We start from the raw sequence: 14,445 nt of genomic DNA, 5'->3' as shown, positions 1-14,445 counted from the left end.
TTTTATTTATTTTGTTTATTGAGTTTAATCGAATAAAATTTTTTAAAATGGAATATGAACTGAATTAACCGAATAAATCATTTTTTTTAAAAAAAATGAAATTACTAAACTAAAATTTTAAATTCAGTTAGTTTTTTTTTATTTAACTAAACTTTTGCTATCTTACTCGTGGATAAAAAAATAGAATATTCTAATCCCATCATGTTTACCCAGACTCTACCAAATTATATAGACGAGAGACAGGGGGTGAATCTTGTTTGTTTAAAACTTATTTTCTTTTCATAAATCAAAGTATGTTTGCAACGGAATAAAGAAAAGTCAAAACACACAAAAACACAAGTTATTTTTTTACTTGGTTCATAGTCTAGCAACTACTACTCTAAGGCTCCTGATCCTTAATTACTTCCGAATGAGCAATTATTAAAGTTTTTCTCTTTGAAAATTTCTAGAGAAGAAGCAAACTCCTAGAATGAAAGGGTAGAATAGTAACAACACTACTATCTTTAAATAAGAATGACAGTAATAAAAGAATTATATCGATAACAAAGTATTAATGAAGATCAAGCGTAGATTGTTTGAAAGTCTCTCGACGTCGTAGTAGCAACACCTGCACAATCTGAGCAACAAGAGAAGAATGAGTCGAATAGAGAATTGTTACTGAGCCTCGAACCCCGAGGCTTCTTTTATAGGCTGAAAATCAATCAGTGGATTGAACCCTATTAATTGACCGAACAATTATCCGACGACTGGTCCCCACTTATTTCCTTACTTGGATGCGATCTAATCGATCATGTGAAATCTAGGTTTTCGGTGGACTAACTCCTTTCAATTGATTGGTCCCCAGAGGTTTCTTTTCCTACGATGATCCAATCATGTCTGTATCATCTTTCCAAATAGGGATTGGTCAACTGATCCCCTTAATCAATCAACTAAACCAAGCTTTCCTTCTTTATAGTGATTTGAAACTCCTTGTGTTTATCCACTAGGATTGGTCAACTGATCCCCTCATTCAACGAGAGTTTTACTTTGCTACAAAGAGTTTTACTTTTCTACAAAATAAAGTTAGTACATTAATACAATAATAATGATTCTGTAAAATAAAGTTAAATAACCGATAATAGTAATGTATGAGTCTAATAGTTAGAATTATCTTGATCTCGATTTAGAAACCTCCGCTGGTTTCTTCAGTTGAATTAATGTCTAAGGTTTGTTTTAATTGGGACACAACCTCACTATTCTTCTTTTCAGAAGAACCACTCCACTCTAGGAGTTTATCTCAATTTATCCACCAAATATTCGGTCTTCCAAATATGTTTGGACTTCCTCTGTTCAGTGTTCGATCATCCTGGCTCACTAAGACTTTTTCTTTAATACTAGATTAGCACAATAGCAACGGAAAATAGTGTTAGCAACCTATACTTAGGTTTACTAAAATCCGATGGTCCGGTTGACTGGTGGTCTATCGGAAACCTAACCTATTGGTCATATTTGTTTGGAGTTCACTTCTCCAAAACTTCGCATTACCTAGGGTTAACTCCCCTAGGGGTTTCTCTTTACTTGGAGTTCACTTCTCTAAGACTTATTACTATGTAGAGTTCACTCCCCTAGATTTACACTTTTCTCGAAGTTCACTCATCAATGACTTTTCATTACATAAGGTTTACTCTCCTAGGATTTTTTCTTTACTTAGAGTTTACTTTTTCAAGACTTCTCATTACATAGGATTCACTTCCCTAGGATTTTTCTCTTGTTCAGAATTCATTCCTTCAAGATTTCTCATTATCTAGGATTCAGTCCCTTAGGTTTTTCTTTTGCTAAGCATATGATCATCTTTGACCTGTTTAGACTTTTCCTTTGTTAGTTATCTGGTCAATTTTGACTTGACTAGATTTCTCACTTGACTCGGTTAACCTTGACCAGACTCTATTAAATATATTGTCGATCAAACATCAAAAACCCTAGAGGTCGATTGCATCAACAGACTCCGTTGTCTGATTGGTCCCACTCAGTTACCCATCCTAGTTGCTCGTTAAAGCGGTGATATCCTTGTTCATCCAATGTCTCTCATCGTGTTTAAGATTGAGTGCTCAATTGAATTAATCAAATTCATTGTAAATCATAATAATGTTTAAAACTAATTTTTTACCAATTTATTTTTTTATTTTGATTTAATAGAATAAAAATTTTTAAAACCGACTACGACTGAATTAATAGAATAAACTATTTTTTTAAAAAAAATCATAATTTTTTAAATGCGATCGATATATATTTGATTTAATGAAATTTTTGTTCAACTCTACAGTGGCACTAGTATTCGAGGGAGGCTTTTTAGCCGTCATTTTCTATAAGAAGTATGCACAAACGAATGGTCCGAGTGCTAATTATGACACAAGTCGACAGCAATATCAATGGCTGTTGAACTCTCAGAGAACTATATATTTGTTTATCATGTCATTGTCTTCCACGAGAAGCAAGTTCTTGGACCTACGCACGTTCCTTCGATTAAACGAGCCGCTCCTTCGTTTTTCTTTGTTTTTATATATTAAAATGTTTTTTTAGGTTTTATTAAAAGAGTTGTTATAAAGTTTTTTTTTTGATAGCAGGATAATGAAAGAATTGTTGAGAGATTTTTTTTTAATAATGAAAAATATAGAATTTTTTAGTTCTGATGCGGTATTGATACGGGAGCTTATGGAGAGTTTTTAGGATTATGGATGTTATTTTCTTCGAGCTATTCTTGCCATGAATTCAGGCGAGCTGAAACTTGCGAGAACGTCAGAGAGAAATATTAAATGCATATATTTTTACAAGGCAGAGAAGGAACCGCAACGCCAACTTGCTTGCAAGCAAACGCCAGCTTCGTTTGATGAGGTTTGTCAAAGAAAAGCAACAGCAGCCCCGTCGGCAGCAAGTTGGAAGCAAAGATCGAGCAGTCGCAGCAAGTTTTCTCTAAACCTATTGCAAATGTTTAATCCACGAGATTGTGGCGTGTATATCTTTTTACCACGGTGAAGAATCATATTGGCAGACATGGAAGAGGGCATTGTGGTAATCTGGAGTATGGATAATTGCCAAGCTTGTCCACAAGAAATGTCAAAGCTTGTTCCTTGATACGAAGAAGTTGCGGTTGTGGAGGAGGTACAAGGAGCAAGTCCAAAGCACACGTTTTGAACAGAGCAAACAAAGTAGCGGTTTAACAGAGGCTTCAGAGCCGCAAGTGGATCAGCGGAGGTAGAGATCGAGAGGTGCCAAGAAGGAAGAAAGAAAGAGAAGAAAGAAAGAAAGGAGGCATCTTTGATCTAAAAAGCGCCCATCTTTCTGTAGAAAACACGATCTCCTCTGCTGGGAAAATTGAAAGAGGAACCAGGAAGCACTTTCCGTGAGAGATAGGGCACCTTTGGTGCGAAAAAAGTGCTAGATTCGAGCAGAAAAATCCAGCCGCCATTTCTTTTGCTAAAAATCCAAAAAAAAGAGGGGTCATATTTGATCTGAAAACCTGTTCCTCGCCATTGCCGACGTAGATGAACTTCAGTGAGCCCTCGCTTTAACTAAAGGAGGTGCCTTTGACATTGACCAAGAACAGAAGACCTTATCTCCAAAATTTCTAAGATTTGGATGACTTTGGGCCCTCTCTACCGTCTCTATAGTTGATTCCACACCTCTTCTGACGCTGAACGAGCTGCCTTGGGGCGCATGGAGATCTCAGCAGACGAGCTGCTGAAGAAGATCCAGGAGCTGGAGGTGGGGCATGCCCAGTTGAAGCAGGAGATGTCGAAGCTGAGGCCGGTGGATGATGGCGGTGCTCGCCGGTCCGACCGCGCCCGGTCTCAGTCTGTGTCGCCGCAGCGGATGACGCCTCCGCTACCGCGACCGAAGAGTGGAGGCCTCGAAGGAGCTGCATCGGCATGGGGCAGGGTCTCAGGTTCCTTTGGGCACCCGTCAATGATGCACCGGGAGAGCCGGAGCATGATTCGCTCAGGTGATAGTGCGGTCAACATTGGCCTCTCGGAAAGGCAGTGCCTGAATATTTTGGAATCTATGGGGCAGTCAGTCCATATATTTGATCCCGAGTGCAGGATAATTTATTGGTTAGCTCTCTTCCATAGCTCTTTGATGCTTTTCTTACTATTTGTTCATAAACATGCTTTTTTGGTTCCTTTTTGTATCCTTTGACAATCGGTTTCGTGCAATATGTGTAGCTGAAAGTGCAAAATTGTTTCAGTTTTGATGGGGCATGCACTTCGTACTCATTTTCCTAAGAAGTACTCAGTGTCTATCATTAAGTTAGTGCAAGACTTGCCAACAACCTGTTATAAGTCGTATCACAGGATTGCCGGGAAGCTATTTGATGATAGATTTATAAATTGCCTGATCAAATCGTAATACAAGAGTGTGGTCATTTTTGTTGTTTCATACTGCTCAGAATCTTGGCTTGTGAATTTCAAATTTTTTTTAATGGTCTTAATTCATTTGTAGGAATCAGTCAGCAGAAAAGCTTTATGGTTATTCTTCATCTGAAGCTTTAGGGAAGCATGCAATTCAGCTGCTTGTTGATGCTTGTGATTTCAACATCGCTGGGAAGATAGTTCGACGTTTAACCATGGGGGAGAGTTGGACAGGAAAGTTTCCTGTGAAGAACAAGCTAGGAGACCGTTTTGTAGTTGTTCTCACCAACACCCCCTTTTATGATGATGATGGTAGTTTGGTTGGCATCATTGTCGTGTCAAGCGATTCAAGGTCCTTTCAGGACTTAGGATCCCCTCCAACTTCTACCAATATGCAAGCAGGTACAAGTGAACCAAGAATACGTTTGATGAATAAGCATGATTCTGATCTTCAGCAGCCCATTCAAGTTGCTATTGCATCCAAAATCACAAAGCTGGTGAGTATAACTTGTTGCATTCTATAAACCTGAAGATTGTATGCCCTTGAAGCACTTCAAAGAATTATTTCTTTTAACAGAACATGGCTATGTCAATCTACCTTCTACTTTATTCTTTCTTGATCTTTAAAATCACCAAAACAGGCCACTAAAGTTACATGCAAAGTTTGGTCACGGATAAAACTAGGCGAGCACAGTAAGGAACGTGAAAACGGAGCTAAGGATGGAGACTGCAGTGATCATGATGCAGTTTCATCAGACCATAAGGAGGATGGTTCTTCTAGTGGAGCTAAGCCTAGCACAACCAAAGAAGTGGTACCTTTTGATGCCTCTGATGCAGTGGGGGAAAAATCTCCTGGAAAAGAAGTGAAATCAAATCAGGATGAAGATCAAGGAAAACCCAGTATCTTCAAGCTCATAAGCAAGACAGAGTCATTTCTTGCCAATAAGGGTATATCATGGCCTTGGAAAGGGCATGAGCATGATGGTAATGATGCAAAGAAGCAGTTTGTATGGCCATGGCTTCATAGTGATCAAGAAAATGACGACCATAATTTAGAAGCATCTGAATCTGGTAGAAAACCAGACAACCAGGTGACTGAAAACAACCATACATGTAATATTTCTGGAACCTCCTCTCATAATGCAAACAGCACGAGTAGTATTAGCAGCAATTGTAGCACTAGCAGCAGCACTGTTCAGAGGATGGATATGGATTCCGACTGCTTAGATTATGAGATATTATGGGAAGATCTTACAATTGGAGAACAGATAGGCCAAGGTAAAGTTCTTCATCTTGTGATCCATTTGTTTAATAAGTCTGTAAAGAAAGCATGTATGCTGATCAGCATGATTCTTTTTGTTGATTGCAACTCTAGCTTTCTTTGTTTACCCTTTGGTTGCTAAGAAGCAATCTGGCCAGAATTGTGATAATTCTTTTGTACGTGACTGTATTTATGTTTAATTATTCTTTCCAGGCTTAGGAAATTCCAACTTCAAATTTCATAGAAGTTCATATTATTCCCTTCCATTTTGTTTTTAATTGATTAGTAGAGGTGGTAGTATCATGTCCTACTGAAAGCAAATTTGTCTCCTAAAATTGATTTATAGAACATTTTAACTTTGACTGCCTCTATCTTTGTTGTAAAGGTTTTGTTGTTGATTAAAACATTGCTTACTGGTGAAGAGGGATTTAAGGGGCTTATTAGTATGAACTTTTCCATATAGGACAATTGAGTCAATAATATGAAAGGTCTGATAAACTTGCTCCAAATGCTTAAGCCCAAATAATAGATGGAGAGGGTGAAGAGCTGAAAAATGGAGTCAACTGAAAGAAAACCACAATAATAGATATAAAAGCATGATGTAACTTGGAAGAATAGCAACAACTGTTGTAGAGGTGAGCATCACTAAGATAGGTATTTGATGTACCATGTGGATAATTTATCTCATTCAAGAAATACTAAATGGATAAAACTAGCACAACCAGATATTAGTAGAGGGAGAGAATACGTAGATAGAGAACTTTGGAAAAAAAAAAAAAAAATCTAGCAATAAAGAGCAGAGACCGTATATACAATTTTTAAGATAGCATATGGTGAGAAGTGTATCACCCCAAAAAGAAAAAAAATGAATTTACATATGTAGTAGTGTATCATCCATCTCAACAAAGTGTCAGTTCTTCCTTACTGCTACAACATTCTATGATGTGGGGGGGGGGGGGGGGGGCGAGGAAGTTTGATTGTGCATCAGATTCAAGCAACTCCTGAGATTGACTGCTTGTCTGATTATTGTGTGTATACTGACTGTAAAATTCTTAACATTTTCCAGTTAGATGTCCTACTGTCACTAGTCATTCTTATAAGTTTGTTGATTGTTGCCAACTAACTGCAACATCTCTTGTGTTAGCACTTTGTAGAAAGCTTGATTAGAAATGTTAAATTTATCAAACCAGTAGAGATCTGCCTAATAAATGGACTGTTTGTAGCATCAATTTTGTTACAGCTTAAGCTTGTATCACTTATCGTGTATGTCTTCTTCTTCTCCAGGTTCTTGTGGAACTGTGTATCATGCTCTGTGGTATGGCTCGGTGAGCATTTACTTTCCTTTTTATTTTTATTAATTAAAAAATTGTGTTCCCAGTCATTTCTTTCTTTATGAGGGAAGAGTTCATGCCTTGCTCCTCTAGTAGTATTCTCGATCACTGTCGTGGGTGATGTGTATGTTTTCCAATCATGTGATCTATTTTATCAGCCTAGAAGCTTTAGATATTATAAAATTTATTCGATGAGGGCCAAAAATGTCAGATTGAACAAATTCTTAATCCATTACCAATTAATATCATGGCATTGGGAGATCTGATGTTCAAACGACAGTGTGCCTTTTCTTATGTGTGGAAACTGTCTATTGTGTTTCTTGCAGGATGTTGCAGTTAAAGTATTCTCAAAGAATGAATATTCTGATGATTTGATAGTTTCCTTTAGACAAGAGGTCAGTGATTGAAACAAAATTGGTTTTATGTATGTTGAAGACACTACATGCATTACACATTATCAATATTTGGCACATTGAGAAGCTAATTGCTCTTATACATAAATGGCATTTCTTCTATTTTTGCAGCCATTATTCTGAACTGCTGAAGGTTTAACTGATTTTCTAGCTTTCTCCCTCATGTTCTTTCATTTTCAGCTGCTGTAGTGTACCTTTCTGTGCTTTGGGAAGCTATAAGCCATAACTTCTTTATCAATGTTTTATATTGATATCATAGTCTCTTGCTTTGATAGTATATCATCATCAGACCATGCTGTTCCCAACTGTTTGTGGTTGACTATATTAATCTTATTCTCACACCAAGTTCTATCCAAGACTATATTATTAGCAATTTTTAAGTCAAGATGTGAAGTTCCATCTTGTCAGGTCAACACACGGTTTTGCATGTAGACCAAAGCAGAGAAGGCATTGACATGGGCAAATTTACTTGTCTTGTCCATGCATCTACCAAGGTTGTTTCACCTTTGTTAGGTGATGCTTTGTTATGTTTCAATATGCTGTGTGAAACACGGAACAATAGACAAGAACCTATCTTGACATTGTTGCTGCTAGTTGCTTGAGATCCAATGCCAAGGGGCTTGATGCTACCAATCAAAGATCTTGCAATCATTGTGGTCATAAAACACTACCTTCATGTTACCTTCTTACCAAGCAATGCAAGGAACGATGGACAAGGAGTGACCTCAACATCATTGCTACTAATTTTCAAAATCCGTGTTACCTTCGTTGATACAGCATATCTCTAAAATTGGTTTGACCGTTGAACTTACCTGTATTCTAGCTTATCATTGATCAAGAACACTCCCCTTCTTGTAACCTAAAACTCTACCAACCCAGTAACTTCTTAACACATTCATCGAAACTTGTTGACTTGCTATCTATTATCGACCCCTTCCCACCTCTCAATCAACAATGGTTGAGAGTGATGGTGGAGGCTATGAGTGGATGTTACTTCTTTCCTCATCTTTCTTTCTTTCCTCTTCCTGTACTCCTGACTAGCCAACCCTTGTCATATACCAAGACATATGAAAACTAGAACAATATTATGTCCATTCATAGTTCAAAATTGGTAATGGAACCAGTATTTTAAATCTTGGTTCAGGTTAAGATAGTCTATAACTGTAAAAATACATATGCATATTATATAACTTAGGATTTCACATGAGATGTACTAGGTTAGGATATATATCACGTTTATCATGCACAAGGTGGATCAAATGGTAGACGCCATGACACTTAGCATACACATTTCATTCAATGTGAATATTCATTGGGCAAAATCGATGGTCATAAATCAATATGTCGAGGCATAATGCTTGCTTTGGCGATCCTACCAAAGTTTCTTATGTGGTTTGTTGTTTGCAATGACAAATTGTTCTATATATTTTGTTTTTCTGCGAGTGAGGTTCTTTTATTAGAGTAGCTAAATTTCAATGTTTTAACTCAAAAATTGGAGATTCTGAAACTAAGATGAGACAATAAGTTTTTTTTCCTTTACAAATTTGGTTCTTGGAATGGCCTTCTGCCTATTCATACTTCCCTTTTAATATGCCCTTCCTTTCCACTTCTACGTTTTGTGGATATCTGTTGCACGGTTCGAAATCTTGAACCATGTCGATGTTTTTGTCTTTGATTGGAACGATACTGTTTTGGTATTATGCCGTTGTTTCGATGAATAGTGCTGGTGATAAATTGGAGATGGAAGGAGGAAAGAGATGAAGAAGTAAAATAAAAAAGATAAAATACATTTTTTTTTTTTTTTTTCCATTAGAAGAAAAACTATTTTAAAAAAAATAACTCAATTTTAACATGCCAAGGAGTGCCGAGTGTAACACGAATGATACTTGATACTGAAGACACTGTCTTGGTGCCGAGTAGTATCAAGTTTCGCTAATTTATCAGACTGATACTTTTTGGTAGTTTCGGCTGGTATGATACGAGATTTTAAACCATGTTCTGTTGTACAAGCTACAAGGTCCTTAGTTTGACATATATGATAATTAGAAGATTAGATTTCTCAACACTGATTGAGGAAATAAACATACAAAAATCTCACTATGCTTAAATCAATCACTTTAGTTTAGGGCAGTTGCACATTTATATCATCAGTTTTTTGCCTCTGGTTTCTCAAGTCTCAACTACTCTTGTGCTCTTGGATGGAGGTTCACACCATTTATTTTTCCGTTCCAGTAATTGGTACTTTGACTGGGTCATTAACAATAAACATAAACTAGCTACCAAACTTCCTCAGTTTGAAATAGCAAAGGATTCTACTCATGAATTTATATTTTTGCATAAAAATATAGTTTATGCATTCCAATAAACGAACTCCTGATTACCCAACCAACCAGACTCTAGACTCCCTTATGGCTTGTAAGTCTCTAGTTTTCTTCTATAAAATTTTGTTTGAATTTCCATGGTTCATACTCTTATCTATCCTATCCAATTTTCACAGCCCTTTTCACAATATAGGGTGTTTGCCAATCTCATGTAGCTTTCCATAAAAAGTCCATAACTGTAGATTTCAATAATTAGCTTAACTCAGTTTGTGATTATTGCAATTGTTACCGTACAGTATGTTTGCTTTGTTTTGAGCTTAATGATGTAGCTTGTTCATTTCCCTAAGGAATATTATAGACATTTCTCATCATGAAACCACAACTTCAAAAAGGAGATTAGTAGCCAAGACTTGAAAATTCGAGATTACACTTAAGCTCTGGTTCATAATTTCTCTAATTTAATAGCCTTCAAGTTATATGCCTTTCCTAAATAAGAATCTCTTTTCCAATTGGATTTTTACAATCTTATGAGTATATTACTGACTAGTATGTACTAGTTAGGCTATTCTCTCTGATTTATATATTTTTGACTGAATCTGAATATTGCTTTATTTTAAGGTGTCACTCATGAAGAGGCTGCGCCATCCGAACATACTTCTTTTTATGGGTGCGGTCGCTTCTCCTAATCGCCTTTGCATTGTAACTGAATTTCTTCCACGGTTGGTACTCAACTCTCTATTCAAATCAAAGCACAAAATTAATGTAAGAATCATTTTGTTCCAAATGTTGTCTCTTCCTTATCAAAAGGTCAGCTAGATATGCAATAAGGGAGAATAGGAATATCCAGTTGTCATATTCCTAGGCTACAACCTTGCATGAAACATAAGATAATTCAGCTGCATTATGTCCCTCATATACATTGAGTTTCTCAATTACTCACTTGCTATATGGAGAGGGAACATTTTGATAATAAAATGAAAACCTTTGGAGATATTTTGACATTAATGAAGCCTTAAGAGACATTTTAAACAAAAAAACTACTGAACATTGGGCATTTGGAAAATTACCCAATCTTTTGATAGAATTAGTAATGAGACGAAGTTCCATGAGCATGGATCCCAGCGGTTTGGAGTTGGGTACATAGTTCTTGTCCCACCACTGAGATTTGGGTAATATTGGCATCAGAGTATCAAACTGATACTTTCTTATGTTTCTGTCACAGCTGTATAGAACTTTTAGCAGTTGGATGATACTATCTGCCCACTACTGTTGTGCAATTTTAGTTATACTGGAGCAGGATTCATTTCAATAGTTTGAAATATCTATATATTAAAACAAGATGAAATATTTAAATAGATTGATTATTAACATTCAGTTTTAAAATTCAATAATTTTGAATGCAGTGGGAGTTTGTTTCGCTTGTTGCAAAGAAAAACGAAATTGGACTGGAGAAAGCAAATCCTCATGGCCCTAGATATTGTAAGTATGGTTTCTCAATCCAGAATCAAATTGTATGCCTCTGAAATTTGAATCCAACTAACTTCACATAAAAACATTCATACTGATATTTCTTTCCTAACTGCCTGGCACCTTGATCTATAAAGTATTGGTGGGCATCAATGTTTCTAAAACCAGACTGGACTGGCTGATTCAACCAGTTCAACCAAGATCAGGTGGTAAACCCTGTCCATTTTATGAAACCGGCAAAAACTGGATTAATCCAGTTATACATCAGAAATCAGTAAAACAGGATGCAACTGGATTTGTGGCCTGGCTGAAAGGCAACAATACAGCTTACTGTGGGTCACCTATTCAAAGCTTAGTAGTAGCAATTATTTTTTAATTCTAATTTAACTGCTTCACATACACAATTTACATAATTTTCATCATATTAAATAAATAATTTATATATACACACATCTCCTGGAAAATACAATTTTTATAGATTTATTATGTTTCATCTTGATTAATAGCTATTAGTCTTATATATATAATCTTTTGCAATATAAATATAATTTATATTGCATTATTTTTTTTGTTTGAATTTGTCTACATTTAAATATAGTTAATTATATATAAGCTTCAAATAGGTTTAGTTATATCTAAGTTTTATATATTTTAAAATAACTTATCTTTTATAGTAAAAAAATTGTAAATATTTTATACATAAAATATGAATTATAATTATGACTATCTTCCAAGCCTGCCTTTTTTCCTTTGCCCTAATAGGCATACAACAATCACACAACTTCATTGACTCCTCCTTTTCGATCATTCATTTACCCTATCTTTGATATCTTCATTAGTATCTCTTGAACAATAAAACATATAAAAAACTCCTAGTTACAACCTTACAAATTCATTGATTTTATTTGTTGAATAATCAAACTAAAATGAGTGAAGATATTTAGTGAAAGAAACCCACCCGGAGTTGGATGTGTCAAATCATGTGGAAGTTAGGTAGGTGAAGCATAATGGTAGGATGGTGGCGGCAGACTGTTTCTCAGACTCAATTATGATCATTGAATCGAACATGGATCTAGATGTTGGAGACCATTTCTTAAAATTATTGCATGTTTAGTGGTGATGGCAGTGTCTCATTTGGAAGGTTTGGGAGGAGTATGAAGTGTTCAAGTGAATGGTTGGGGGTTCCTTGTGAAGTTTGAAATGAATAGAGTATGAATTCTCAGAAGATTTAGTCCATCGATTTCCAGTATGTGAATAAAAAAAGAACTACTTTCCTATTGTAATTTGTGATATCCTTGCTTGAAAGATTTAGATTTCCAATATATGAAACAAAAAAGAACAACTTTCCTATTGTATGATTTGTGCGCATCAATCATCCCTGATCTTGCATTGTTTGCGCACTTGTGCAATCAAATTCTCTTCTTAGTTGTATCTGTATTAAAATCCCCAAATCGTATGCATAGTTCATTCATATTTCTTTTTGGTTATTGTGAAAATTTGTGGCTTTTGTAGACATTGTATGTTTTGATGTTGTTGATGAATTGAGTTGGTTATGAAAACGCGCACATATTGGCAGGCTAGGGGAATGAATTATCTTCATCATTCCAACCCTATAATCATCCATCGTGATCTAAAGTCATCGAATTTATTGGTCGACAAGAATTGGACTGTCAAGGTAAATTTGCATCAAAATCTTAATAGCTTATCCCACTTTGTACAGTCACAATCCTCTATTAGTTACCTATATTTGCAAACAGGTTGGTGATTTTGGGCTTTCGCGCCTGAAGCATGAAACTTATTTGACCACCAAATCTGGGAAAGGAACGGTAGTGACACTGACAGATTCTATTGTTGTACTGTACTCTTAACACTTATTCATGACCCTAAATGTTTTTCTTGGTATTTAGCCTCAATGGATGGCTCCAGAAGTTCTTCGAAATGAACCCTCAGACGAGAAGTATGCTGAGCTATTATTCTGTAGGCATTTATGGCCGATCCATCTCCTTTTTGTTGTTTAGACTAATGTAGTTTTTTGTATTCTCTTGGAAAAATAGGTCGGATGTATACAGCTATGGTGTGGTATTGTGGGAGCTTGTTACTGAGAAAATCCCTTGGTATAATCTCAATTCGATGCAGGTGAGTATCATTTTGTTGACATGTATACCTTCGGCTTGTTGCCATTTGTCATACTAGGCGATCTTCATGAGAAAAATTCGAATACACTTGGTGAGCTAATGAATGGCCAATGAAGTATGTATTAGATGTATGATGACAAGACTCAAACGTTAACAAGACCCCAAATGATACGACCGATCTAATCAGCATAGATGCTACTAGTGATGTCTGGTTATCAATCTCTGTGAAACAAGATTGGAGTTTATAAAACATTTAACTTGTATGTTATTAGGGTTTCATGAACAGAAGAATCGGTCTATCGATCTAGTTCCTATTTTCCCTAAGAGGTCCGTTGTCTAACTTTTTTACTTATCCAGGTCATTGCAGCTGTAGGGTTCATGGATCAAAGGTTGGATCTACCAGCAGATCTGGACCAGCAATGGGTATCGATAATTCAGAGCTGCTGGCAGAGGTTAATTCTTGGTCTGTAGATGTGTTATCATTCATAACTGAACCTTATTGATTTTTCATTTTTTTTGTGCTTGCAGGGAACCGAAACTCAGACCAACTTTCCAAGAACTTATCGAAAGATTCAAAGATTTGCAGAAACAGCATGCTGCGCCGGGTCACCCACCGCGTCCTGCCATCCGGTGAAAGTGTTTGTGGTACTGCAAAATTGAGCTTTCAGGACCAAAACAAGGCCCCATGATTGCAAACAAGGAAACAAAAATGCCACACTTGGGAGGATCAAGCCTTGAGCCATCAAACAAGGGTCCTTGTGAAACTAAGAACAGTTTCGCTAACTGATTATCTTCACAGATCAACTTCATGTTACTTGGACCAGGCGTTGCAAAGTTTCATGATCTAGGAAAGTTCGGCGCCAATCAAATAATATATTGTTCGAAAAAAAACCCGCCATTGGTGTGCTAACCACATGTGGAATCTAGGAGCTTTGTGGGAAAAGGGGTGTTTTATCATTAATAAGTTCCTATCTTTACAGAGATGAGATCATAGTAAAAGTTCTATTTCTCCTACAAAATGTTGTACAACAAAGAGATGACTATGTGACTTATTTTTTATGACTTTCAAAAAAAAAATGTTTGGTGCATAAAAGTCTCGAGGAAGGTTCTATCTATTATATGCAACCTCACC

The 14,445-nt window shown here is 36.3% G+C and overlaps 1 protein-coding gene across 1 annotated transcript; it reads left to right on the top strand.

Moving 5' to 3' along the window:
- The first annotated feature begins 2,690 nt into the window (after positions 1-2,690).
- LOC122054236 (probable serine/threonine-protein kinase DDB_G0282963) lies at positions 2,691-14,187 on the top strand. Its single transcript, XM_042616051.1, has 13 exons — positions 2,691-4,088; positions 4,477-4,882; positions 5,027-5,663; positions 6,931-6,971; positions 7,304-7,372; positions 10,330-10,430; positions 11,115-11,190; positions 12,755-12,853; positions 12,936-13,004; positions 13,086-13,135; positions 13,233-13,314; positions 13,671-13,765; positions 13,842-14,187. The coding sequence occupies exons 1-13, from the start codon at positions 3,694-3,696 to the stop codon at positions 13,945-13,947; spliced, it is 2,226 nt and encodes a 741-aa protein (XP_042471985.1). The 5' UTR covers positions 2,691-3,693; the 3' UTR covers positions 13,948-14,187.
- The last annotated feature ends 258 nt before the right edge of the window (positions 14,188-14,445 follow it).

Source organism: Zingiber officinale, chromosome 1B, assembly GCF_018446385.1.
Source record: "Zingiber officinale cultivar Zhangliang chromosome 1B, Zo_v1.1, whole genome shotgun sequence".
NCBI classification, from domain to species: Eukaryota; Viridiplantae; Streptophyta; class Magnoliopsida; order Zingiberales; family Zingiberaceae; genus Zingiber; species Zingiber officinale.
This window is presented reverse-complemented; position numbering and strand designations above follow the sequence as displayed.

What these genes read in the sequence shown, in the direction of transcription:
- LOC122054236 (XM_042616051.1), top strand. Translation starts at nt 3,694, where the DNA reads ATGGAGATCTCAGCAGACGAGCTGCTGAAGAAGATCCAGGAGCTGGAG. An exon ending in CATCCAAAATCACAAAGCTG is followed by an intron (nt 4,883 to 5,026) that starts GTGAGTATAACT and finishes TCACCAAAACAG; the next exon opens with GCCACTAAAGTTACATGCAA. An exon ending in CCAAATCTGGGAAAGGAACG is followed by an intron (nt 13,005 to 13,085) that starts GTAGTGACACTG and finishes CTTGGTATTTAG; the next exon opens with CCTCAATGGATGGCTCCAGA.